Consider the following 23947-nt stretch of genomic DNA (forward strand, 5'->3'; position numbering starts at 1 on the left):
CTCACGATCTTTGGCACTGCACTGTTTGTCCTAGAGACAACAATCCCTTGCCTGAGGTGGCCTGCTTTCCCACAGCCTTGTTTAGGAGAGCTTGGTGAGCCACTTCTACACACAGGGCAAATTTTGGGATGGCAATCCCTCAGACCACCACCAGACAGATTGGGCCAGATGTACATGTTCCCATAAGGGTTTCTCTGCTCCCTGTGAAACTGCCGGGACCAGGGATCCCTCTAGGAGTGCAAGCTGGTGAGGGGGTGTGGGTGGGGCTCAGTCAGGGCACCATGAAAATCCTACTGCCTTTTTCTTGATTTGATGCTAATTTTGTTAATGAGGTCCTTTAATTATTTTCTGGAACTTTGAGAAAGATGTTTCTGCCAGTTCATGCTAGTTAGTCAAAGGTTATCAAAAACCAACTGGCCATAGATGTGCTGATTTAACTCTGAATTCTCAACTCTATTCCATTGTTTGTAGGTCTGTCTTTATGCCAGTACCACACCATCTTGATGACTGTGTCTTTGTAGTAATACATATATATATATATATATATATATATAATGTAATGTAGATATACGTATGTGTGTATGTATTTTTTTTTTTTCTCTGCATGGAAAGGCACTGAGAATCTAACCCAGTCTCCAGCATGGCCGGGGAGAACTCTGCTTGCTGAGCCACCATGGCCTGCCCTGTAGTAATATTTACAATCAGAAGTGTGAGGCCTCCAACTTTGTTCTTCTAATTCAAGATTGTTTGGGGTATTTGGGGCCATTTGAGATTCCATATGAATTTGAGAATCATCTTTTCCAATTCTGCATAAAAGGCTGTTGGGATCTTGATAGGGATTATGTTCAATCTGTAAATTCCTCTGGGTAGGATTGACAATGTGGATGTTTTTATTGTCATTTTCCTCATGCATGATTGTTAGATAATAACCCTATGTAGAAACAGATTTTTTTTTCTGTGTACTTTCTTTGTGCTATTCATTTGGGTTAATCACTGTACAGTATTTAGGATGCTACCAAAAAGGCTATGATTAATTGTAATGAGATGAAATTTCAGAAAATAAAATAACTGGATTTAAGGGAGGTCCTATTAAATGAACTGACAGTATTAGTAGCATTCTTGGAATAATTTTTAGATTAAAGAGGTTCTCAAAATTATGAGTTCTTTTGAAGTATAGTAACTATATTATAGAAAAGGATCTTGGATTCAGGAGTCCATATATCACATCAAGGAGTACCATTAAGATCTGCCCCACCCCTCACAACACATTTCATAATAGAAAATATTATGGCTATGATTATGAAAATGTCAGTCTTCCATGAAAGTATATACATATATATAAATTGTAATTTTTTTTTAGGTGTCTTCAGCATCCATGATAACACCCCGGTGGATTGTGCCAGTAAGTGCATAATGTTTATTTTTCTTTGGGTTACCTTTTCAGAGTAAGGTCTGAAAGATCACCAGGTTCCTGTTTTTTCTTAAAAGCCCGGGGTTCATTATTAGAGCTCTGTGACTGAACTTAATGACCTTAAACTTGTGACTTAACCTTTCTCTCTGTAAATGCTTAAGAATGCTGACAAAAACAAAAATAACAGTAAGGTGTAGGATGGCAAAGGAAAAAACAAAACATCATGATCATCAAAGCTACCTTCCTTATTACTATAAACCTTAGTGAAGATGGCTTGATGTGGAAGTGTTGACCACAGAGTGGGTGGTGTTGCCTCTGTGCTCAGACATGTTGTGTATCTCCCAGCAGAGTGGTGTCGTTTCTAATGGATTTGCAGGAGGTGGAATGTCCTTGACTGAGAAGGAGGGACATAGTAATAAAGAAGCATCCTTATTCATTTCTCCCCCAGCACCATTCTTGGTGGATGCTGTGACCAGGTGAGGTTATTTCTCATTTGCAGTTATTAGGCACCTGTTAGGAGGAAAAAATAATAAAATTAATTATAAAGCAGCAATGTTATTTCTTTTTTAATTGAACTTAATTGAATCTGTATAAATCTTTTCACAAATTTTTTTTTTCTCTGAACTCATTTATTTAGAGATAGAACACATTCATTCAAAATCTTGGAATACATTATTAACACACACAGAATAAGGCTGGGGAATTAAATTGGATTGTTATATTTCATATACAATAATAAATATTTTAAAAAGCAAATGTTTACTTTAAAGGCTTCATTAAGACACACATGACATATAGAAGTACTGAATGTTTCTAAGTTAACTGTCATAGTGCTTGATTTTCAGGATGACAGATTATAATCTACATATTTCAATTACAGGGCAGCAAATACAAAAGCATTTTAAACATCTTTTGAACTGCACAGTGTACTGCTTATTCTACAGCATTCCATCACTCTCCTGGCCTCAGACAAAGAGGGTATGCCATGTGCCAGCATCATATCAATTATCCACCACTGATGGCATATAAAAACTTTTATGCATGTATTTTGAATAAATATTATTTTTGAATGCCAGAAATACCATTTTTGGCAGACTTGGAATTTCCTAGCTTTACCATTAATTAGCTATATAATCAATATAAGTCTGTGGCTCAGTTTCTTCATTTTAAAATGAGAATATTGTACTACATTTTGTTGCAACACCTATTGAAGCCTAGTTTTTGCACTTTCTTCCTGCCCTGTCAAAAGTTTACCACCTTTGTTTTTTCAAAATTAACCTTCTAAAGTGTTTTTAAGCAACTTCCTTCTAACCCATGATTATCCTTTCAAAATGTCTGTCTAAATCCTTCAGAGCTCCTACCATCTCCATTAAATCCAGACTTGTTACATGTATTTATCATGACCCAACACAAAGTTCATTATGTAGGTATGGGATAAAGCCATGCTACTGCAGGAAGATTACAATCTAACTTTCTGATTTTCTGCCAATCTGACTTTCACAAAGGCTGTGTATCATCATAACCTCCATGTACAACCTATACTTTGTCCACTGAACAGTCCCAACCTTATCTTCACATCAAGGGGAAACCTGACAAGATTTTTCAGAAAAGTGGTACTGAAGTGACTTGTTCTATATAACTTAAGAATAGCCACATTCTCTGCAGGGTCCTGTAGATTAAAGCATCAAGATTTTAAAAAGTAGCCATACATCTCCTTTTATATTTTCTAAAGTAGCTTAAGCTCTAACATAATTTTAAAAGCAAACAGTTTAACTTTTACTCTGATTTCATAAGAACAGAGGAGGGATAAACCTAACAATGCTCACTTTTTCTAAGTTACCACCATATTCATAAAACTCTTCCCTTGCAATTAAGTCTAACACATATCAATGGAATATGCAAGAAAATACTGAATAAAATGGCAAGCAGTCAACCCTAATTCATGCCAGACCAACACTGTAGAAGTAATATGGGAAGCACACACACAGACTTTACAAAAGTTTGGAATACTGTTAATTTCAAATAAGCAGTGATCAATGTGAGACTTCTCATGCTAGAAGTCCCATTCAGTCAAAATCACGATTTGTTAAAACTAGTGGTGCCACCAGTGTCCAAACATATAGCACGATGCCAATCCAACTGGAAGAGATCTTTACCCAGACAGCCGTCCGTTGACTTTTCATCTCACGAGAAGGCTCATACCTGTACCAGTTGTTAAGTGTCATCATGATATAAAGTGAGGCCAGGAAAAGCATGAAGTGGAAGAAGGAATAACTATAAGTGACACCATCCCTTTCATTATCTATACCTCGGTGAACATCGTCTCCATCCAGTGATCCATCACTTCTGGCTCCACCATCGTCTATTAATGTTGATTCATCACTTGTTAGAGTCAGTTTATTAACCTGACTATTCGAAGTATGGATGCTCAAATAAAACACACACAATAAAAAGAGGATTAGTCCTATAATTCCTTGAGCATGCCACCACTGGACAGTTTGCCCTTCCTTTGGGACAGTGGTTGTTGTAGCCAATTATGCTCAGTAGGCTAGGGTTGCAGTTCGTTTCTGGTTCATTGATCATAGCAGACCATGTCAAATACATTGTGTAGACTGTAATTACTGAAGACTGTAACAAACCAGATCTTGGCTGCGATTCTTGGATTTTGGGCGGTATAGACATTACAGAAGCACCAATGCACAGGAGCATGTTCACACTGATGAATGCCTTATTTTCTGAACAACTGTCTGGATGAGTGTAGTAAACAAAGAACAGGACTATAGCAACTAAAGACAGCAGATAATTCAGAGCTGTAGCTGACAACAAGGCTGCATACCAGCATCTTGAGTTTCCTTCTTCCATTTTTTCAACCCATGATTCATTTCATGAATGGGCAAAATCAATAAGTAAGACCAGTTGTATGAGGATGAAGCAAAAGGCACCTGCCATGCCTACATAAAACCATACAGTTGTAAAAGTTCCTTCTGGAATGAAGAATGCCCCAATAATAATTGCAACTGCTGCAGAACATTTAAAGAACCAGAATCCATTATGCACTGCAGCTCTAGGATCACTGCTGCTCTTTACTTTGATCATTAGTAAAGAAAGGAGAAGATAGAACATAGCCAGGCCAAAACACAAATGGTACACAGCTTTATAGCCAACCAGAATACTACATGGGACGACACCTTTCTCGTTCTCACAAAGTCCAGGAATCTTATTCAGTTGGTCTTCCATTCCTGGTATCAACATTACACAAGCTACACAAACTCCAACAAGCAAGAAAAGTGCATATATCAATCTAGTTACAGTGGAGTTGTTTCCACTAGGACAACATCGGCACAGCAGACATGGGGCACTGCCACACAAACATGGTATCTTGGTTCAAGAAGACTGATGATGTTCAGTGTTTCTCTCTCAGCTGGAAGGGCACATGGTGAACATGGTGGTGTCTGATGGCTTCTCTCCAGGCCTCTTACTTCATGAAACTCCCTGGAGGGGTGTTTTCCTTCTTCATCTCCAAAGGTTGCTGTCTGGTGGACTCTGGTTCTCTCACCCTTCTGTCTGTGGTTCTGCAGTTCTCTCCTCATTCTCAAAAGGGAATGCTCTCCAAAATGTCTCCTTTTATAGGATTCTAGTAAACCAGCTCGCCATGGAGCACAGCCCCAGGACGCTCCCCATCTCCACAATGTCGCAAGCGCCGTAGATCTTGACAAGATAGAGACCGCCTTTCCTGCTTCTCAGGGCTTTCACACATTGTTTTGTATTGTGTTTTCTATTTTTCCTTGTCATGAGCAATTTTCTATAGAATTATAAAGCAGACATTATGGTTTCTTTATGAAGACATCTTCACTAGATGAAGACATGTACAAGCTTCTCTTTAAAAGTGCATATTTGCATTGCTACCTATCATAGCTTGCCAAACCCCAAACAAAACCATTCCTACCAATCCTAAAGAACACCTAGGGCATTATATAAGATTCAGCAAAGGTTCCATACACTAGGGTAGCTTTCCAAAAACCTACAACCTCCAGTTGGGTTCATGGACCAGATAAGTCCTGAAGTGCAGAGGGGCCAGCATCTCCAGAACATCAACTAGTTCCATCCCACTATCCCATATTATTGAAAGCCCCTTCCAACATGAAAAAGTTAGAATGGGCATTGCCCAAACAGCCCTGAAGAGAGGAATAGAAAGATCAAAGGTGATAGTAGAGTTATCCAGAGAAGATAGGGTTTAACAAATGAATATGATTCCTGGATTATATTGATATTTCTTTTACTCTCCAGTATCTTAGAGCAACTAGAATTAAAAACATAAAATTGTAGAATGGTAACCCATAACAGACTCTGAAATATGTTCTACAACTAATTGTGGTGCTGTGCTTTGAAATTTATTGCTTTTTTGTGTATATGTTATTTTTCACACAAAAAAAAGTCGATTGTGATGATAAAATATTTATGCCTTCTAGCCTCCTATATTCTGGAGCAGTTAGAAGGAAAAATCTGAGAGATCATATGGTAGTACATGATCTCTCCTGTAACTACTTGTTGAAGAGGACTTTGAAAACTATTGTTTTTTTATTTCTTTGCTTTGTATATGTGTTATATTATACAATAAAAAAGTTTTTAAAAAGTCAATTGTGATGATAAATGTACAGCTGTATGATAATACTCTAAAACACTGTACACTTGGGATGATTACATGGTATGTGAATATATAATAATATATCAATTAAAATGCATGGTTCTTCTTAGTTTATATACCTTTTCCTTTCATGCTTTACTATTATTATTATGCTTCCTATATGGATTGTAGCCAGTGATGAATAGTGTTGTCCATCAATACAAATGAAGAGGCAGTTTAAGGGTGGGGTAGGACAGACTCTGGGATACCTTTTATTGAATAAAATCTGTTGCTGGCTCATTTCAACATACTGCTTGCCACAATCAGAAACTAGATTCAAAAGAGCTTGCTTTCTTAAGCATCTAGTTCTTCAACTTTTGATTACTAGGACCATAACTACACCTATTTTGCAAGACTTATAATTGCCTTCACCCTCAACTCAAACCTAGTCTCTGATTATGCTTATTTCTTACATCCTCCTGGTGTTAAGAACGTAGGTCAATTGGTGTAGATGCTTTTTTAATTAGAGAGAAAGAGGAAAAGTATTAAAGATGATTAACTTGAGAGAAATTTCTCTCCTTTCTTTAATTGCAGAAACATACACAACACAAATTTTCCCCATCTCAACCACTCCCCAGTTTACCATTCAGTAGAATTAACACTTTCACGATGTTGCACTACCCTCATCACCATCCATTAGCAGAACTTTCCCATCACCCCATACTAAAACACTATACCCATTATGCATTAACTCCCTATTCCCCATACCTCATCCCTCATAACCTGTATTCTCCTTTTTGCCTCTATGAGTTTGTGTATTCTAGCTATTTCATGTAAGTGGTATCACACCGTATCTGTCCTTTTGTATCTGACTTATTTTACTTAACACGTCTTCAAGGTTCAGCCATGTTGCCACGTATTAGAGTACTCATTCCTTTTTGTGGCTGAAGAATATTCCATTGTATGTTTATACAGTATTTTGTCTCTCCGTTCATTTGCTGATGGACATTTGAGTTGTTTTCACTTTTTTACTATTTTGAACAGTGCTCATATGAACAGCAGTGTACAAATAACTGCTTTCAACTCTTTGGGATAAATACCTACAAGTGGGATTACCAGGTCATATGTCAATCCTGTGTTTAACTTTGTGAAGATCCACCAAACTTTTCCACAGCAGCTGTACTATTTTACATTCCCACCAACCATGTATAAGCATTCCTGTTTCTCCACATCCTCTACAGCACTTGTTATTTTCCATTTTTTAAATAGCAGTCATTTTCTTGGGAATGATTGATGTCTTATTGTGGATTTTATTTGCATTTCCCTAATGGCTAATGATGTTGAGCAACCCAGTACTATTCTTTATATTCATCATCCTAACCCTGAATTATTAAAAAATGGTTAAATGGGGTGGGCCACGGTGGCTCAGCAGGTAAGAATGCTTGCCTGCCATGCCCGAGGACCTGGGTTCGATTCCCGGTGCCTGCCCACGTAAAAAAAAAAATGGTTAAATGTATATTTAGCATCTTATTATCTAGATAATACCTTCTGTGGAATACCTCGTTGCTAGATTAGGCATTGCTGCATATTCATTTAGGCCTTCACAGAGTCAACATGCTTCATGGGGCACAGTAGAGGAAGTATGCTGCTGTCACCCTGAATGGTTTCATTCCACAATCCTTTCTGTCTTCCTTTCAGCTCTGCTCCAACTTTGACCAAAGATGCCGTCTTGAAGCAGAAGTGTTTACTGACAACTGAGCTCTGAGGGATTGGTCCTTCCCCACCCATAACTGGAATCTTGGCACTCTTCAGCAATCTGTTCTGGAATCAGCTTCAGCTGGAAGGTGTTAGAGTCAGGATCTTGTCCTTTACTTGTAGGTAAAAGACTTTTCCTAGATTGGACTTCAATTCCATGAAAAAATAGCTATATTTTCCGTCCAACTGGAAGGATTTAATCGCAGTGCATTTCTGCCCAAATGAGGGTGTCTGGGCTTTTGTTAAAGTTGTAATTTCCTGGAACTAGGGAATTACTTTCCTTGCAGTTTCCTTTGAACTCCTGCTCCCTCTAGTGGCTATAATTGTTCTCACAAGGCTTTTCAATGTCATTTCCCTCATTAGTATCCTGGTGAGCATGCTTGATTTGAATGCCTATTAGAGAAATTCACATTTCCATGCATTACCTGGAAATCAGAAATCTAGGAAACTGATGGGGACACTATGTAGACGATTGTTCAGCACCAGCTCTTTGACAATTATCAGTATACTAAAGAGAAACTTAGAGTACAGAACGTTTTCAAATGTCTCTCATACTTTTAATTTCTTACTGGATTGACTATCTTAATACTCTTACATTTACACCAAGGTAAGATAAACCTTGAGAAGAACTAGAGAGAAATCATTTGTCTAACATATTTTTTAGCTCTTTTTTCCCACAGGAAGCACTCATATTCACCACAGACATATTCTGTAACTTTTCTTCCAAGAGTGGAGGGTGGGTTGGGGTGGAGGTTACTGTTCAGGAGAAGCTGCAACAAGAGTCCTGAGGCATTTATCTCCTTTACTCAGGAGACAAGGAGCCAGCCCAGCCCAGCAGTTTCTGGGGCTTTCCCTCCTCCGCATGGATCCCTGTTTGGATATAGGCTCATTTCCTTTCGATATAAGCTGAATAAATGTAGCGTTTCAAAGTCTGAAAAAAAAAAAATACCAGGACAGGAATGAGAGGATAGGGTGGATTTTGTCTCTTGAATATTTACCTTGTATGAAACTGTACACAGCATACTGGAATAACTCACCCTAGGAATTTTGTAAGTTTAAAAAGAATTTTCTAGAATTTTTTCATAATTTTTTGTCTGTATAAAAAATTGTAAAGCCTTGGAGTTCTAAGTCAGCTTGCTGTAGTATGGACTGTGGGCTCTAATTTTTTTTCCAAAAAATATTTCAGGATGTAAAAGTAATATATACTCATTATAGAAAACACAGAAAAGTATAAAAACTATCAGCTGTAACTCCAACACCCAGAAATAAGTTTTTAGCTTTAAAACTTAAGAATGAATAAGGTAAATTTCACTTGATATGGGGGGATGGTCTGGAAACCATGTTCAGAGTCATCATTAATCCCTTGTTTTTGAGGACAGATGGGAAGCTATACTTCCTGGTGTTTGTTTTGGGGTTGTTTTCTGCCCTGTATTGTCTATATAATTGAGCCTTAATTTATATTGCTCAGTTTTATGATGTTTAAAACTCTGTGGTTTGGACTACTCTGGGCTCCCTGTAGCATGTTCTCAGGCAAACAAACACTAGTGTCTGATTGAAAAGCTCAGGAATTTTAATCTTGCACTGTTTCCCCAGGGAACTGTAGGAACTGGAAACCACTTTTGCAGAAAACAATTTTGTTGGGGGAAAGCAAGTTGGCACTTCTTGCTGGCTGCTTCCCCTTGGTCATTAAGCTAAGCTTGTGATTTCATTGGTGGAGATCTTGCCAGTTCCTAATTGCAAAATGAATTTTTTCCCAGCTGTAAGTGGGCCCTAACTAGGACCTTGACCCCAGACATGTTGGACTGGACATCAATTTGTTAGTGTGCTCCTGACAACCCTACATATGCTGAAAGGCTGAAGCTGTGCTCCTAACCATGGAGTAGCTAAGGCCTTGATATAGACATTTCCATCCAGTTTAAGAAATAGCATCATCCTTATTTTAAACTTCTAAAAATTAGGAATCAAGTAGCTGAGAGTATTCTATAACCTCTGTGTCTTTAGATAACTTCATTCTTGCCAGTCAGCACATCGAGAGGGATTTTCTTAAAATTCATTTGAGTCTCAAGCTAAGAGAAAATTTTGTTTGCATGTCCTGACATGAAGTGCTAAAATGGAAATTTATGCTTTAATGATGATTTAGCCTTGACTAATTCCAGATTAGATACCAGTCAAGTTTAAGTTTCCCATCGTGTCTGCTGCCTGTACCACCCCCAGAGCTGCTGAGAACACTCGTCTTGTTCAGGTCACCACGCCTTGAAGGGGCCTGGGGCCTGAGGAGATAATGTGAATGTGTCAGGTGGGGAAGGGGATAAGTCTGTCTTTGAGGGAAGAGAGAAGCATGTGTGGATCAGTAAAGGACTGCACAAAAAGAAAGCTCAGAGATGATGTCAGGGAAGAAGGCATTTGGGCTGATGCAGGGGACAGGTGGATGAGGTGGCACCAGGGCTTATGACCATCAGGGCAGAGGATCTGATTATAAAGATAAAAATCCACCTGCACAGCTTAACTATCTGATGAACTAAGTAAAGCTTTGACCCTCAGATGAGGTAAATATTCCACTGGCTGTTCAAAATGAGTGCTAGATGGGGAGGAAGTTTTACTGTATCTAGATGAGGTTCCCATGCAATAGTACAATATTGTTTAAAAGAAATATTGGCAATGTTTAATTAACATAGGTCTGGAGTAGTGAGAACATGTTTGCAAAGAGAACAAGAACACTAGTCTGTTTGATGCACTCCAACTAAGGAAGCGGTTAGCATTCCTCCATCCGATTGCAGCTTGGAGGTGATTTATAGCCCAGATAACAAATGGAGCGTATAGCCACAGGGCCCACCCACTCTGCTTGCTTTCTTTCCAGATTTTACTATGGTAGCTCATTAGTAACAAATATGATCAAACTTGTGACTGTTAGCAGATTTTAGGAAGGCAGTTAGAAAGTTGTAGGCCTCTTCTCTCTTCTTGCCACTGTCTGGTTGGTCTCTGAGGACCACTAGGGCCCTTTGTTGCTAACCGCTTTTCCTGACAGTTTGCTGTGTACACTGCTGTCAGACCACTCTGAATGGTGCTGCGCCACCGGCCTGCTGGCTGGGCTGTTGTGGAGGAGCAGAAAGGAGGCTAAGCTCAAATCTGTCCATTTCAGAGCCCTGGTAGGAAGGGTTGACATGATTATTTAAAATAAGATCTGTAGGTTTCAGTTACCTGTCCTAGACTTTCAGAATTTGTAGGGTAATTAATGAGGTTATATATCTTATTGACTGTCAGTTTTATTGCCTTGGTGTATAAGGGAAGGACTCATTGGTATTTCATTCTCTTCCTTCTGGAGACACAGCTGAATGCAGACTGCTTAGGTTACTCGTGTGCTGATTTCCTTTGCTCTTAATAACTTCAGACATTCTTTTAGGTGCTTTCCTACAATTCTTATGTTAGTTGAGAAGAAAAATCCTTTTAAAAAATTTTGTTGTAGTCTCACTTTTTGTTTTGACCTTTATAAAGCTTTTTCACAATCACAGATGTTCTGTGGACATTTAACAATGAAAGCCCTGAGTTGTTCCTTGAATTTACACTGCTTATTCTCTTGTGCTCCTCAGTGCTAACTAAAACTTTTACCTCTCTCTTCCTTTAAATAAATCCCCAAATGAAAGCTCAGATATCACTTTAGAAACCTTATTAGGGCAGAATGATCTGGAATTCACTTACATAGAGAAAAATATTTTGTATTTCTCTATAAGTAAGGATTTTGAAAAGCAAAGTTCCTATCTTCTCATTTAGACCAGGGGTCAGCACACTTCTTCTGTAGAAAACAGATAGTAAATACTTCTGTAAATCCTGCTGCTGCAGCACAGCCAGAAGGTAAATAAAGCTGTATTTACAGAAACAGGTGTTGGCCCCTGATTTCGAGCTTTGTAAAGTGGTAGAATGACTCCTGCAGTCACACTGGTATGCAGACTCTGTGGCCAGTTCTCAGCATTTCTAGACCTTGATGCCCTCATCAACAGAAGTGGCACTGGACAGAGGCAGTCCTGGCTCTCTCTGATGAGCTCACCAATTATATATATAGATATATATATATATGTTTATTAAGAAATCTTCACACACATACAGACCATATATGGTATGCATTCAGTGGCTCACAATATCATCACATAGTTGTGTATTCATCCTCATGATCAGTTTTAGGACATTTGTATCACCCCAGAAAAAGATATAAAAAGAAAAAATCCATACATACCATATACCTTACCCCTCCCTCTCATTGACCACTAGTATTTCCATCTGTCCAACTTATTTTACCTCTTTTACCTGCTATTATTTATTTTTTATCCATATTTTTTTTACTCATCTGTCCATACCCTAGATAAAAGTAGCATCAGACACAAGGTTTTCACAATTACATAGTCACACTGTAAAAGCTATATCTTTATACCATCATCTTCAAGAATCAAAGCTACTGGAACACAGTTCAACAATTTCAGGTACTTCCCTCCAGCCACTACAATACGCCATAAACCAAAAAGGGATATCTATATAATACGTAAAAGTAACTTCCAGGATAACTTCTCGACTCTGTTTGAAACCTCTCAGCCACTGACACTTTAATTTGCCTCATTTCTCTCTTCCTTTTTGATCAAGGCTTTTTCAATCCCATGATGCCAGGTCCCCGTCATCCTAGGATATCTGTCCCACATTGCTAGAGAGGTTGACATCCCTGGGTGTCATGTTCCACATAGTGGGGAGGGCAGTGAGTTCACCTGCCGAGTTGGCTTAGAGAGAGAAGCCACATCAGTTCATTAATTCTTGATTACTGTTGCCCTCAGCTTTGCAGTTGCTTAGAAACCTGGAATCTTTGCAGACTTAAGAATGCACATTTCTATATTTTGTCCTTTTATCTTCTCTCATAAATTTAAACTCTGATCCTTAAAGGATTAGAAGAAAGTTGAAAAATTTTCCTACCTATTAACCCCCAGGATAGGAAAATATGTATAGATTATAGAAATTTCTCTGAGTTGAACCCTGCATTTATTTACCTATTTTTCCACATTAAGACTGTATGTAATTCAGTCCTTTCTCAGGATTTTTCTTCATCAGAGAAACTTTTTTATAACATGGATCCCGTGTTCTTTTTATCTTCCTATCTGGATAAGTTAGACGGTGATGAAGACCTCATTTACTGTTCTGTTTACACTTTTTCCATGTGTAAAGCTTTGCAATAGCTTTTAAAATCTAATTTATTTTTGTATCAAGGGCACTCTTCGTGCAGTGTAGCCCACGGTTTTCTGTGACTTGTATTAGAAGAAGCCCTGCACTGAACTGTGAGTTATTTGTACACTGGAATGAGAACTGTAGAATGTGACCCCCTCAAATAAAGCTTTTGTAAAACATTTATGTTTTCATGTTGTAAAACATTTGTCTGGAAATGTAATACCCACATTTTCTCCCCTCAGCATAACTGTGAGGCCGGAGTCCCTGTTAATAGAGCCAAGAGGAGGCAGGAGCTGCACCACAGCTACAGGGACCAGAGGCTGCACCACAGCTTCCCATGTCTGTTGCATTATATACCATGCGGATTTGGGTGTAAGGGCATTTTCAAAGTCTAAAATCTCATTTGTCTTACCAGCCTATCCTGGAAGGCACAGTGGGCATTCTGAGGAGGCACTCTGATACAGAGTAATTTGGAGGAGTTAAATCTAGGCTCTCTTACTTAATAACTGTGAGGCATTGAATAAATTCTTAACAAATCTGTGCCTTGGTCCCTTTGTCTGAAAGATGGGCATGATTCATTAAGTGTCCATTACACTGCTGCCAGAGTGTGGCACCTGTCAGCCATCTCCTTCTCTCCGCGCCCTGCTGTCCCAGCCCTCTCTAGTTTACCTTGTGGCAGCCCAGTGAGGAACAGAGCTACCTCAGGTTTTCACCACCACCAGAAGGAAGCCAGGCTTCTGAGAGAAGTTTGAGAAGTCTCATATGTCCCTATCCCCCTCTCCTCTCTGGATAAGTGCGGCGCTGGGCCCTGGGAGCCACAGAACTTTCCATTGGCTCTCTGGAGGTGCAAAAGAAGGAAACAGAGCCTGGGTGGGCTCAGTTGCCTATGCTTGAAAACACTCCTACAAGGAAGTTTTTTGAAATAAGCACCCAACACCACTCTAACTTAAGCAGTCAACTCACTGGGAAGAAGTAGGAAACTTTCTGGACCAACAGGAAGGCTGGAGAATAGGCAAGAAGGAGAGGGAGAGGCATGGACACCACTTCCTGACTAGAGTGCCTGGACTCGGCCTGAATGCTCAAAGCAGAGGCCTGGAGCTCTGAGGGCCACCTTGAGTCAAATGCCTGTCCCGTGGCCACAGTGGCAAGGCACCCCCCAAAAGAAAAGGAACGGATGCTGGGCTACCAAACAGCCAACCACAGGATAAACAAACCCAGGAGGGGCAAAGGGAATGAGGCAGCAAAGCTCAGGGCAGGAAAGTGTTAAGGGCACTGCCAGGCAGGAGAAAAGGGACTCACTATCAGTTTGGTGGCATTGTGGTGGCGCAGGGTGATCTGCCTCTAGCCCTGTCATTGTCCCAGCAAGCATACCTTCTCACCCTGCTGGGTTCCAGGATGCCATCCCAAGAGAGACCTAGAGGGGCAGTAATGGCAGCCTTTTTCTTCTGCAACAGGTGGCCCTGCCGCTTGCCTCTTGCTTGCATCTCCCAGGCCTCATTAGTGGCCCCAGCCCACAGTAGTACTGTCCTTCCCCCACCCAGAGTGAGCAGTGCAAAGATAAGAGCTAGTGCTTTCTCAGAGCAGAAAACAAGAATGTCAAGACAGAAAAAGATTTTAAAGATTATGTAGTCCCAACCCCTCAATGCATAGATAAGGGGGTCCTGAGAGGGGAGGAAGGGAACTTGCCCCAGGTAATAGGGGGAGGGAAAGGAATTGAGGTTTTAGGGCTTTCAGGACTCTATCTCACTGCTTGCCTTTTCATCTGCTTCCCTCAGCCCTGCTTTTACTTGTTCCCTGAGACAGAACTGTAGCAAAGTAGTCTCAGATTTTCTGCTGCATGCCCTTCCTTTCTAGATCCCAAATTTCCATAGATGATTATTATGAGATCAAACCTCCCCAATTCTAAGCAATGCCTTACTGAGGAGAAAAACCACCACCCCATGGATCTGGAGGGCTCCATATACTCTTGCCATCCTTCAGGGTTCCTGATGTCCTGGAATAACAACCCCATTCCCCTTCACTGGGTTGCACCAGTGTCTCCTACCTTGAAATTATCTCCATATTTACCACGTCTTCCCAAATCCTACTCATCCCATCCTATCAAGAACTCTGTGCCCTCTACCTGTGAACTGATAGCTGGTCATCGGAAGGCCTGCCCATTTCCCCCCAGGGCACGCTCACATTCACACACTGCTTCTTAGTCTTGTTTAGGTTAGGGATTTTTGTGCTGATCTGGACACATGGGCAGTTTGGCATACAATTCCATGTGTTTCCTTGATCCCCGGCCCAGTGGATTGGTGATGGGAACATCAGTCCAGAGGAGGGATTGGGAATGGAGTAGGCAGAGAGAAGAGGCAGTTCCAAGTGGGCAACTATTGGCTTCTCTCACAGCTCTCTGCAGCCCTCGCAAGTGCTAGATGCTCCATAAATACAGTTTTAATGAAGGCTGCAAAACACAAAGTTCTTAGCCTAGAATATTAAACACACATACTTTTAGCCAGCTATTTTCTAATTTAATTACAGTGATATACAGATACATTCCATTGGAACTCTGTCCATCAACCCTTCTGCTTTATCCTTGTAAAATGGGAATGATAACAATATTTTTGTCTCATAGTAGTGGGGTAAAAATTGAATGAGTTAATGCCACACAATGCTTATAAAAGGGCCATACAATAAATGCTTAAATAGGTGTTAGCTGTTGTCATTTAATAGTCATATTTTTATTGGTGGTTGTGGGAGGGCCCTAGCTTGTATTCATTTATTTGCTTCCCCCACGATCCAGCTTTGATTCTATGGGATCTAAGCACTCATCTGGTGAATCCCCATCACTGGCTGGATCCAGCTACCCCTTTCTCATGCCTGGTCTAAGCTGAGGGAGAAAGGTGCCCACTGAAGTGAGATCCTGGTGCAACTCCCTGGATCTTCCTCACTCCCAGGGCCAGTTGCCCTGTTCTGCTTGTTCTTCAGGGCTCCACAGCAGCTATTTCCTATATTCTTCCTGAGTCAATTTCTGACTCTCTCCCTCCTCCATGTCTGCTCACACTCTTACCAAATGCTCTTGTCTCAACTTCACAGATAAATGTAGAAACCATCAAATGGGAAATGAGTTCTCAACAACATTGCCAAACTTCCTGCCTTTTCATCCATCCTTTCTTCATTCCTTCCTGTTAAGATGGAAACAAGTACTCATCCCACAGTCTGGGCCTGGCCCACCTCGCCGTCCTCGAGAACATCCTCTTGATCTTTCTCCATCTTTCCTGTATCTCTAAAGTATGTCTCTCTAATACCTGCTTCACTTGAGCATTTAAACCTTTCCAGATGCCTCCCATTTAAAAATAAATAAATGGAAAGCTCTCTTTGTATCTCACATCCCCCTTTAGCTTCCTCATGTCCTCTGCCTTCACAGCAAACACTTGATTGAGTTGTCCTCCTATCCTGAATCCACCCTGCTCAGACTTTCTTGGCCTATCCTCAGGGCAGCATTTGACATTCTTTTCTCAACTTCCCTCCTTTTCTTGGTTTATCAGTTAAAGTAGATTATGCTGCAGTAAAAACCCAAGAAATCTCAGTGGCTTAGAACCAGGACTGACTGCGTTATTTACAGGGCCTGGTACAAAATGAAAACATGGGATCCTGTTCAAAAATTAAGAATTTCAAGACAGCAACAGCAGAGCTTAAATGCAAGTGCAGAGCCTTTTGCGACTGGTCAGGTTGCATGTTCAGCCCTGCTTACAACAAAAGTTTATTGCTATACTTCTTTTGCAAATGACAAGAGGGCATCCTCATGCTATACTTCTTTTGCAAATGACAAGAGGGGCATCCCTCAGCAAAGTCACTCTCACTCTGGGTTCCAGACTGACAGAGCCAGCACATGTTTTTACAGTCTCAGTAGCAGGGAAAAGAGAGCATCACAAAACATGCATGGTCTCTTCACATTTCAGCTGGAGGTAACAGCCATCTATGTGCCTTGCATTTCATTGGTCAAAAAAAATTATAAGGTGGGTGAGCCATGGTGGCTCAGTGGCCTGCCATGCTGGAGACAGGGGTTCAATTATCAGTGCCTGCCTATGCAAAAAAAAAAAAAAAAGAAAAAGATTACAAGGGCATGTCTGAGTTTTCAAAGGTAAAGAACAGTGGAGGATGCAGTGAAGATGCCCTCCACTGTTCAGAAGGAAATTTATATAGGAAGCATGTATGTCTGGCCCAGTCATTCTGATGTTGGCCTGAGGGCTCCACTGTCCCAGAACTTGCCCTGTCTGCAGAAGGTGGTTCTCCAAACTCTCCTACATAACATTGTGGAAGAGTAGGAAAATTATGCTGCCTGGGCCAAGGGATTGCTGTCTGCAGGACTGACAGTTCAGTACCCAGGACTGTGAAGAAACTTTCATACTGAAGAGGGGACATTCAGAACCATGTAAACAGAGGAATTCCCTGCAACCAAGGCAAGACTCATGCACAGAAAGGATCAAGGAAGCCCCTGCACTTTGCCTGGAGCTATTCTCCAAATTTATTGTCTAAGAAGCTGTGCTGCTTTGAAAGGAAGTATGTCACCTAGAAAATCCATGTTTTAATCAAAATCCCATTTCATAAAGTAGAATAATCCCTATTCAATACTGTATGTTTGATAGTATGATCAGATCATCTTCCTGGATGATATGATTTAGTCAAGAGTGGTTGTTAAACTGGATTAGGTGATGACATGTCTCCACCCATTTGGGTGGATCTTGATTGGTTTACTGGAGTTCTATAAAAGAAGAAACGTCTTAGAGAATGGGAGATTCAGAGAGAGCAGAGAATGCTGCAGCACCATGAAGCTTTGGAGATGAAGAAGGAAAATGCCTCCCGGGGAGCTTCATGAAACCAGAAGCCAGGAGAGAAAGCTAGCAGATGATGCTGTGTTCACCACGTGCCCTTCCAGATGAGAGAGAAGCCCTGATTGTGTTCGCCATGTACCCTTCCACTTGAGAGAGAAACCCGGAACTTCACTGGCCTTCTTCAACCAAGGTATCTCTCCCTAGATGCCTTAGATTGGACATTTCTATAACCTTGTTTTAATTGGGACATTTTCTCGGCCTTAGAACTGTAAACTACCAATTTATTAAATTCCCTTTTTAAAAAGCCATTCTGTTTCTGATATACTGCATTCTGGCAGCTAGCAAACTAGAACAGAAGCCCTGATGGAGAACACTGGCCACAGATCAATCTGCAAGGATTTGGAAAGACTTTTTCTTTTAGTTCCTGGCATTCGAGAAAATCTCCATCATAACTCAAAATGGATACAAACTTAAGGAACAGATACCACAGAGTTTAAATTCCAGATAACATTAAAATATCAAAATGTCCAAATTTCAACAAAAGGATAAAAAAACACCCAAAGAAACAGGAAGCGATGACCCAGGCATAGGGGAAGATAAAAGCATTAGAAACCATGAATGAAGAGGTCCAAATCTGGGACAAACCAAAGACTTGAATTGAATGGTTCTAAATATGCTCAAAGGGCTAAAGGTAAACATGGACAAAGAAATAAAGGACATCAGGAAAATGAGAGAGAAACACAAAGAAAATAATATAGAGATGGAAATTATGAAAATGAACTGAGCAGAGCTGCAGACCACAGTAATACAAATTAAAAATTCCATAGAGGGGAAGTTCAATCAGCAGATTGGAGCTGGCAGAAGAAAGACTCAAGATAAGATGATATACTTCAAGATAAGATGATTGAAATCATCCAGTCTGAGGAACAGAAGAGAGGAAAAATGAGGAAAAGTGAGCACAGCCTGAGGAACCTATGGGACACCATCAAGCATACCAGTATACTCCTTGTGGGAGCCCCAGCAGGAGAAGAAACGGAGAAAGGGGCAGAGAGAATATTCAAAGAAATAATGGCTGAAAACTTCCCAAATTCAATGAGAGATATAAATTTAAACATTCAGGATGCTCAGTGAATCAACACAGGATAAATCCAAATAGACTAACACCACAACATCATAAAATCAAACTGTCAGATATCAAAGGTAAAGAGAGAATTCTGAAAGGCCATAAGAGAGAAAGAAACAATGTGTCACATAGAAGGGAGCCTCAATAAGATTAAATGTTGATTTCTCCTTGGAAACCATGAGGCAAAAGATGGCACAGGAATGACATGTATCAAATGCTGAAAGTAAAAACTGCCTACCAAGAATTGTATATCTAGCAACACTGTCATTTAAAAATTAGGGTGAAATTAAGATAAATGAAAAGCTGAGGGAGTTCATCGCCCCTAAATTGGCCCTCAGGAGACATGTCAGAGTTCTGCAGGTTGAAAGGAAAGGACACTAGATTGAAGCTACATGAAGAAATAAAGATCTTTGGTGAGGGTAATGACATGATAAATAGAAATGCCAGTACTATTGTATTTTTGGTTTGTAACACCACTTTTTCTTACAGGATCTACAAGGCAAATGTCTAAAATGTAATGACAAACCAGTAGTTCTGTGACAAAACTACAAAAAGTTGAGTGGACAGAGGGTTTTAGGAACATACTTTGTGTATGATACTGAAGTTCAGCTGCTGTGAAAGCAAATAAGATTGTTAGAGAGTTAGGATGTTAAATTCAAGCCTTATGGTAACTACAAAGAAAATACTGAAGAATACGAAATCTCACAGAGACAGAAATTAGAATATAGGTTGCCAGGGGCAGAAGGAGCGGGAATGGGAAGTTATAATGGGTTCAGGGCTTTTGTTTGCGGAGATGGAAGAATTTTAGTAATGGAATGTAATGCAGGTAGGACAGTATTGTGATTGTGATTAATCCCATTGAAAGGTGTGCTTGAATTTGGTTGAGATGGGGAAGTTTATGTGGTATATATGTTCATATGTGTATATATGTGTGTGTGTGAAAGCTGAGGGAGTTCACCACTAAACTGGCCCTTTAGATGTTACAGAGTTCTGCAGGTTGAAAGGAAAGGGCAATAGACCATAGACTGAAGTCATGTGAAGAAATAAAGGTCTTCGGTGATGATAATGACATGGGTAAATATAAATGCCAGTACTGTTGTATTTTTGGTTTATAACTCCATTTTTTTACTTCTTACAGGATCTAAAAACTAAATTATAAAATGTAGTGATAGGGCTGGCCAAAGTGGCTCAATGGTAGAGTTCTCACCTGTCATGCCGGAGACCTGGGTTGGATTCCTGGTGCATGCCCATGCAAAAAAAAAAAAAAAATGTAATGATAAGTGGACCGTTGGAACCCCAGTTTGGCGCTAACTTTTCTTGAGCACAGGGTTCTCCAGAGCACGCGGCCGGGGTGCTCTCCGGGCCGCCCTCAGACACCTCGGAAGCCTGAGAACAACACGGTGGGGGGGCGGGGCTGGGTTGAGGGGGTTGTGGGGGGCCAGACGCCCCCACCACGGGCCCACACTGCCAGAGCCCCAGCCAGAAGTGCCTGAGAGGCACAGGGAGGGCGCGACCCCCTGCACCCATGGCAGGGCGCCCCCCCCCCCCCCGGCATTCCCGTCAGCATGTGTGCGGAGCCCTCAGACCATGAAGGAGATCCCAAAGCTTCAGAAGAGCCCGGATCTACTGCTAAGGAAGCTGTCCTTCAGCCACCTGGTAAGAGAAATATGTGTTCAATTCTGTTGCGGTGTGAACTTTAACTGGCCCTACAGGAGGCAAAAGAAACTCTTCCAGTTTATCTCTTTGAGGACACCTACCTCCTCTCTTTACGTGCTGGCCGTGTTACCCTTTTCCAGAAGGATGTGCACCTGGCCAGAAGGATCTGAGGCACTGCAGTTGGACTTGGCCGAGCTCTTGCAGCCAGCTCCTCTGTAAGCCTTTCCTGCTCACCCAGAGAGCAAATGTTTTTTTGAAGGAAAGACACAAAGCTTCTCATAGCTGGATATAGAGTTTCTCTGACGGAATTTTCCTTCTCCTTTCTTAGTTCCTTGTAGTCTTGCCTTCCCTCTGTTCTTTAGAAAAGATTAGACCTAGTTTTAAACTTATGCATGGGTCATGATGACTAAGGCCTTTTTGTACAATGTTAAATAAAGATATTTTTCTATTAAGTAATGACCAGACGACCTGAATCTCTGACAGAGGTAAGCTTCTCCATTTTTTAAGAACCAGATAATCTCATTTTGATTAGGAGAAATTTTTCTTACCTTGTGAAAATGCCTTGTTAGCAAATATGTTAATAAAATTTCAAGGATGTCTTGGGACAATGAAGCTATCTAAAGTTGAGAATGTTGATGGACTGTGGACTTTGGGCCCTCTATATAATGCCCAATGTATGTAGGTGGCCGAAGGATGCACTGTGGCAGAAGTAAATTGGCGAATGATGGTGTATACTTATGAATGAAGGTTGTGCTGCTACAAAAAGGAGCAATGTCATGAGGCACGCAGTGATGTGAATGAACATGTGGGACATTTGGTGAGACAAAATAAGCCAGAAACAAAATAACAACAATGGTATGGTCACCTTTAGAAAATGCTTATAAGAAAACAGGGGCCTAGATTGTAAGCTTTTAGAGCAGACACATTAAGTCCAGAGTGGTGATTACTATTTCTGGATTTTGAGAGGCTATTATATATATATATATTATAACCTGATATTTAGAGATGAGAGCAAAGCTGAACAGGTCGGGGTTAAAGTAATTCAGAACATTGGGGTAAGGAAGACAGTGTCCATATTTTAGAACCACACATACTCTTTGAGATGGAAGAAAGGTTTATTTGGTCTGGAACTGAACTTTTCTGTAGTGCATAATCTCATTCAACCTGTCTTAATAGCTCAGTTGAACAAATGAAACACAGGGAGCACAGAATAAGAAAGAGGTCCTTTAATTTTGTATAGATTATTGTAATGCTTGGATACATCCTAGAGTATATTAACCAGATAATCAAAAAGTATTGGCAAGTTCCCCTGAGAAATGGGAGAAAGAACATGAAACTATTAAACCTTACCATCAGGGAATCCCTGATTTAGGGACACCCAAATCAATAGGCCATGCCCTCAATCATGAGGCTTACTCTTGTGAAGCTTATGTAGATAGCGGAGAAGCTTAGACTACCTGTAGGCATGCCTACGAGTTACTTCTGGAGGACCTCTGTTGTTGTTCGGATGTGGCCTCAGTTGCTCTAAGCCCAACTCTGCAAGTGAAATCATTGCCCTCCCGTTACGTTGAACATGACATCCAGGGGTGAAAGTCTCCCTGGCGACGTGGGTGATGACTCCCAAGGATGAATCCTGACCTGGCACCATGGGGTCAACAATTCCATCCTGACCAAAAGGGGGACAAGAAGTGTAATTAATAAAGTCTCAGAGGTCAAGAGAGTTCAAAAAGAGTCGAAAAGCTACTCTGGAGGTTGCTCTTATGTTAGCTTCAGTTACCTTGCTACTATTATAACCTGCCAACCCCCAACCAGGACCATTCCAGCCAATCCTAAAGAACACCCAGGACCATATATAAGATTCCACAAGGGTTCCATGCACTAGGGTAACTTTCCAGAAACCTACAACCTCCAGATGGGTTCCTGGTCCAGATAAGTCCTGAAACCTAGCCCAGCCTCTCCAGAACATCAGATAATTCCATCTCCCTATCCCATCTTAGTGACAGACCCTTCCAATATCAAAAATTTAGACTTGCCATAGCCCAAACACCCCTAAAGAGAAGGATGGAAAGATCAAAGGTAATGGTGGAGTTATACAGAGAAGATAGGATTTAACAAATGAATATGAATGCTGAATCATTAAATTTATATCTCTTTTAGTCTTCAGTATTTTAAAGCAGCTAGAAGTAAAAGACTAAAATTGTGAAGTTATAACCCATGTCAAACACTAAAATATATTCTGCAACTAATTGTGGTGCTGTGCTTTGAAATTTGTACCTTTTTTGTATATATGTTATTTTTCACAAAAAAGAAGGAAAAAAAGTCGATTGTGATGATAAAAAAACATTTAAACCCTCTAGCCTCCTATATTCTGGAGCAGCTAGAAGGAAAAATATGAAAGGATCATATGGTTGCCCATGACACACTGGGATCTATCCTGTAACTACTTGTTGAAGAATGCTTTGAAAACTATTGCTTTTTTATTTCTTTGCTTTGTATATGTGTTATACTGTACAATAAAAAAAGTTAAAAAAAAATCTAACCAGCAGTAAAAAAAAAAAAAAGTGTCAAGGATGATGCCAGAGACCCTCCCTGCAGCTGTGTCCAGGAGTTAGCTGTGTCTGGGCAGTATGTGCATGAAGACTGAAGATTACATGGCTTTCTTCTGCAACTGAAGTAATATACGAAACAATCAACACAATTCCAAAGACCTCTGAGTTATTTTCAGGCAAGAGACTCTAAGTTTGACCTCAGTTCACAAATTATTCATATGACTGTTTTAATGATTTTGAAGACATCAAATTTGCTGGTTAATGGGGAAAAGGACATTTACTTGTTATTATGGAGCTTTTTGTACTGCTTACAATTTTTACCATCAGTATATTTCATTTTATTTAAATCACAGGACAAAAAATTAAGAGAGGACCACTTCCCTCAGTTGCATGGAAGTATACAACATGTCTAGAATGCAAATCTCCAACCACCAGATTAATCTCATCTTTATGGTGACATCAAGTTATTGAGTGGCTGTGCCTGTCAGCAAATTTATAGCTTTTCAGAAATTTAACTAGGGTTGAAATAGAAAATATTTAAGGTAAAATGCTCTAGTTCTTTCCTCTAATTGCCTATCAATGTTATTCAGAAATTCTAACTTGTAGAATTTAACATTATATTCTTATTTGTAAATCAAGATGTATAATAGTTTATACTTCGGAATTTTTTATAACTCTTTGTGGAGAGATAATAAAAATAATTGTAATGAAAAACATTAAACAGATTATTAGAGTATACAGAGATTATACTTTTTTAGTATGTGCTAACATTAAGTTCTATATTTGTATATTATCTTTGCACATTTAAATCAG

At 40.2% G+C, this 23947-nt stretch overlaps 3 protein-coding genes and 1 long non-coding RNA gene across 5 annotated transcripts in view; 1 reads left to right on the top strand and 3 right to left on the bottom strand.

Moving 5' to 3' along the window:
* The window catches only part of EPB41L5 (erythrocyte membrane protein band 4.1 like 5), a 235550-nt gene extending 222382 nt beyond the window's left edge, over positions 1-13168 (top strand). The window contains exons 23-25 of one of the 2 annotated variants that reach the window (XM_077153576.1): positions 1361-1402; positions 1757-1887; positions 7734-13168. In XM_077153576.1, the coding sequence (XP_077009691.1) occupies positions 1361-1402; positions 1757-1887; positions 7734-7800 (240 nt within the window). In that variant the 3' untranslated portion in view covers positions 7801-13168. The remainder of the gene's footprint in view (positions 1-1360; positions 1403-1756; positions 1888-7733) is intronic. The other variant, XM_077153577.1, reaches the window with a different exon arrangement.
* On the bottom strand, positions 3192-5107 carry LOC143677548 (serine incorporator 1-like). The gene is given in 4 exon segments (XM_077153580.1): positions 3192-3934; positions 3936-4789; position 4968; positions 5055-5107. Coding segments are annotated over 4 exon segments (1350 nt in total). The 5' UTR covers positions 5093-5107; the 3' UTR covers positions 3192-3477.
* Positions 8454-23947, bottom strand: part of LOC143677550 (uncharacterized) — an 87793-nt gene continuing 72299 nt past the window's right edge. The window contains exon 4 of the long non-coding RNA XR_013172669.1: positions 8454-8721. This is a non-coding gene — a long non-coding RNA (uncharacterized LOC143677550). The remainder of the gene's footprint in view (positions 8722-23947) is intronic.
* LOC143676764 (uncharacterized) overlaps positions 21714-23947 on the bottom strand; it is a 30216-nt gene continuing 27982 nt past the window's right edge. Inside the window, exon 3 of the mRNA XM_077152114.1 lies at positions 21714-22251. Within this exon, the coding sequence (XP_077008229.1) occupies positions 22039-22251 (213 nt within the window). The 3' untranslated portion in view covers positions 21714-22038. The remainder of the gene's footprint in view (positions 22252-23947) is intronic.

Source organism: Tamandua tetradactyla, chromosome 3 (assembly GCF_023851605.1).
Source record: "Tamandua tetradactyla isolate mTamTet1 chromosome 3, mTamTet1.pri, whole genome shotgun sequence".
In the NCBI taxonomy this organism is placed as follows: Eukaryota; Metazoa; Chordata; class Mammalia; order Pilosa; family Myrmecophagidae; genus Tamandua; species Tamandua tetradactyla.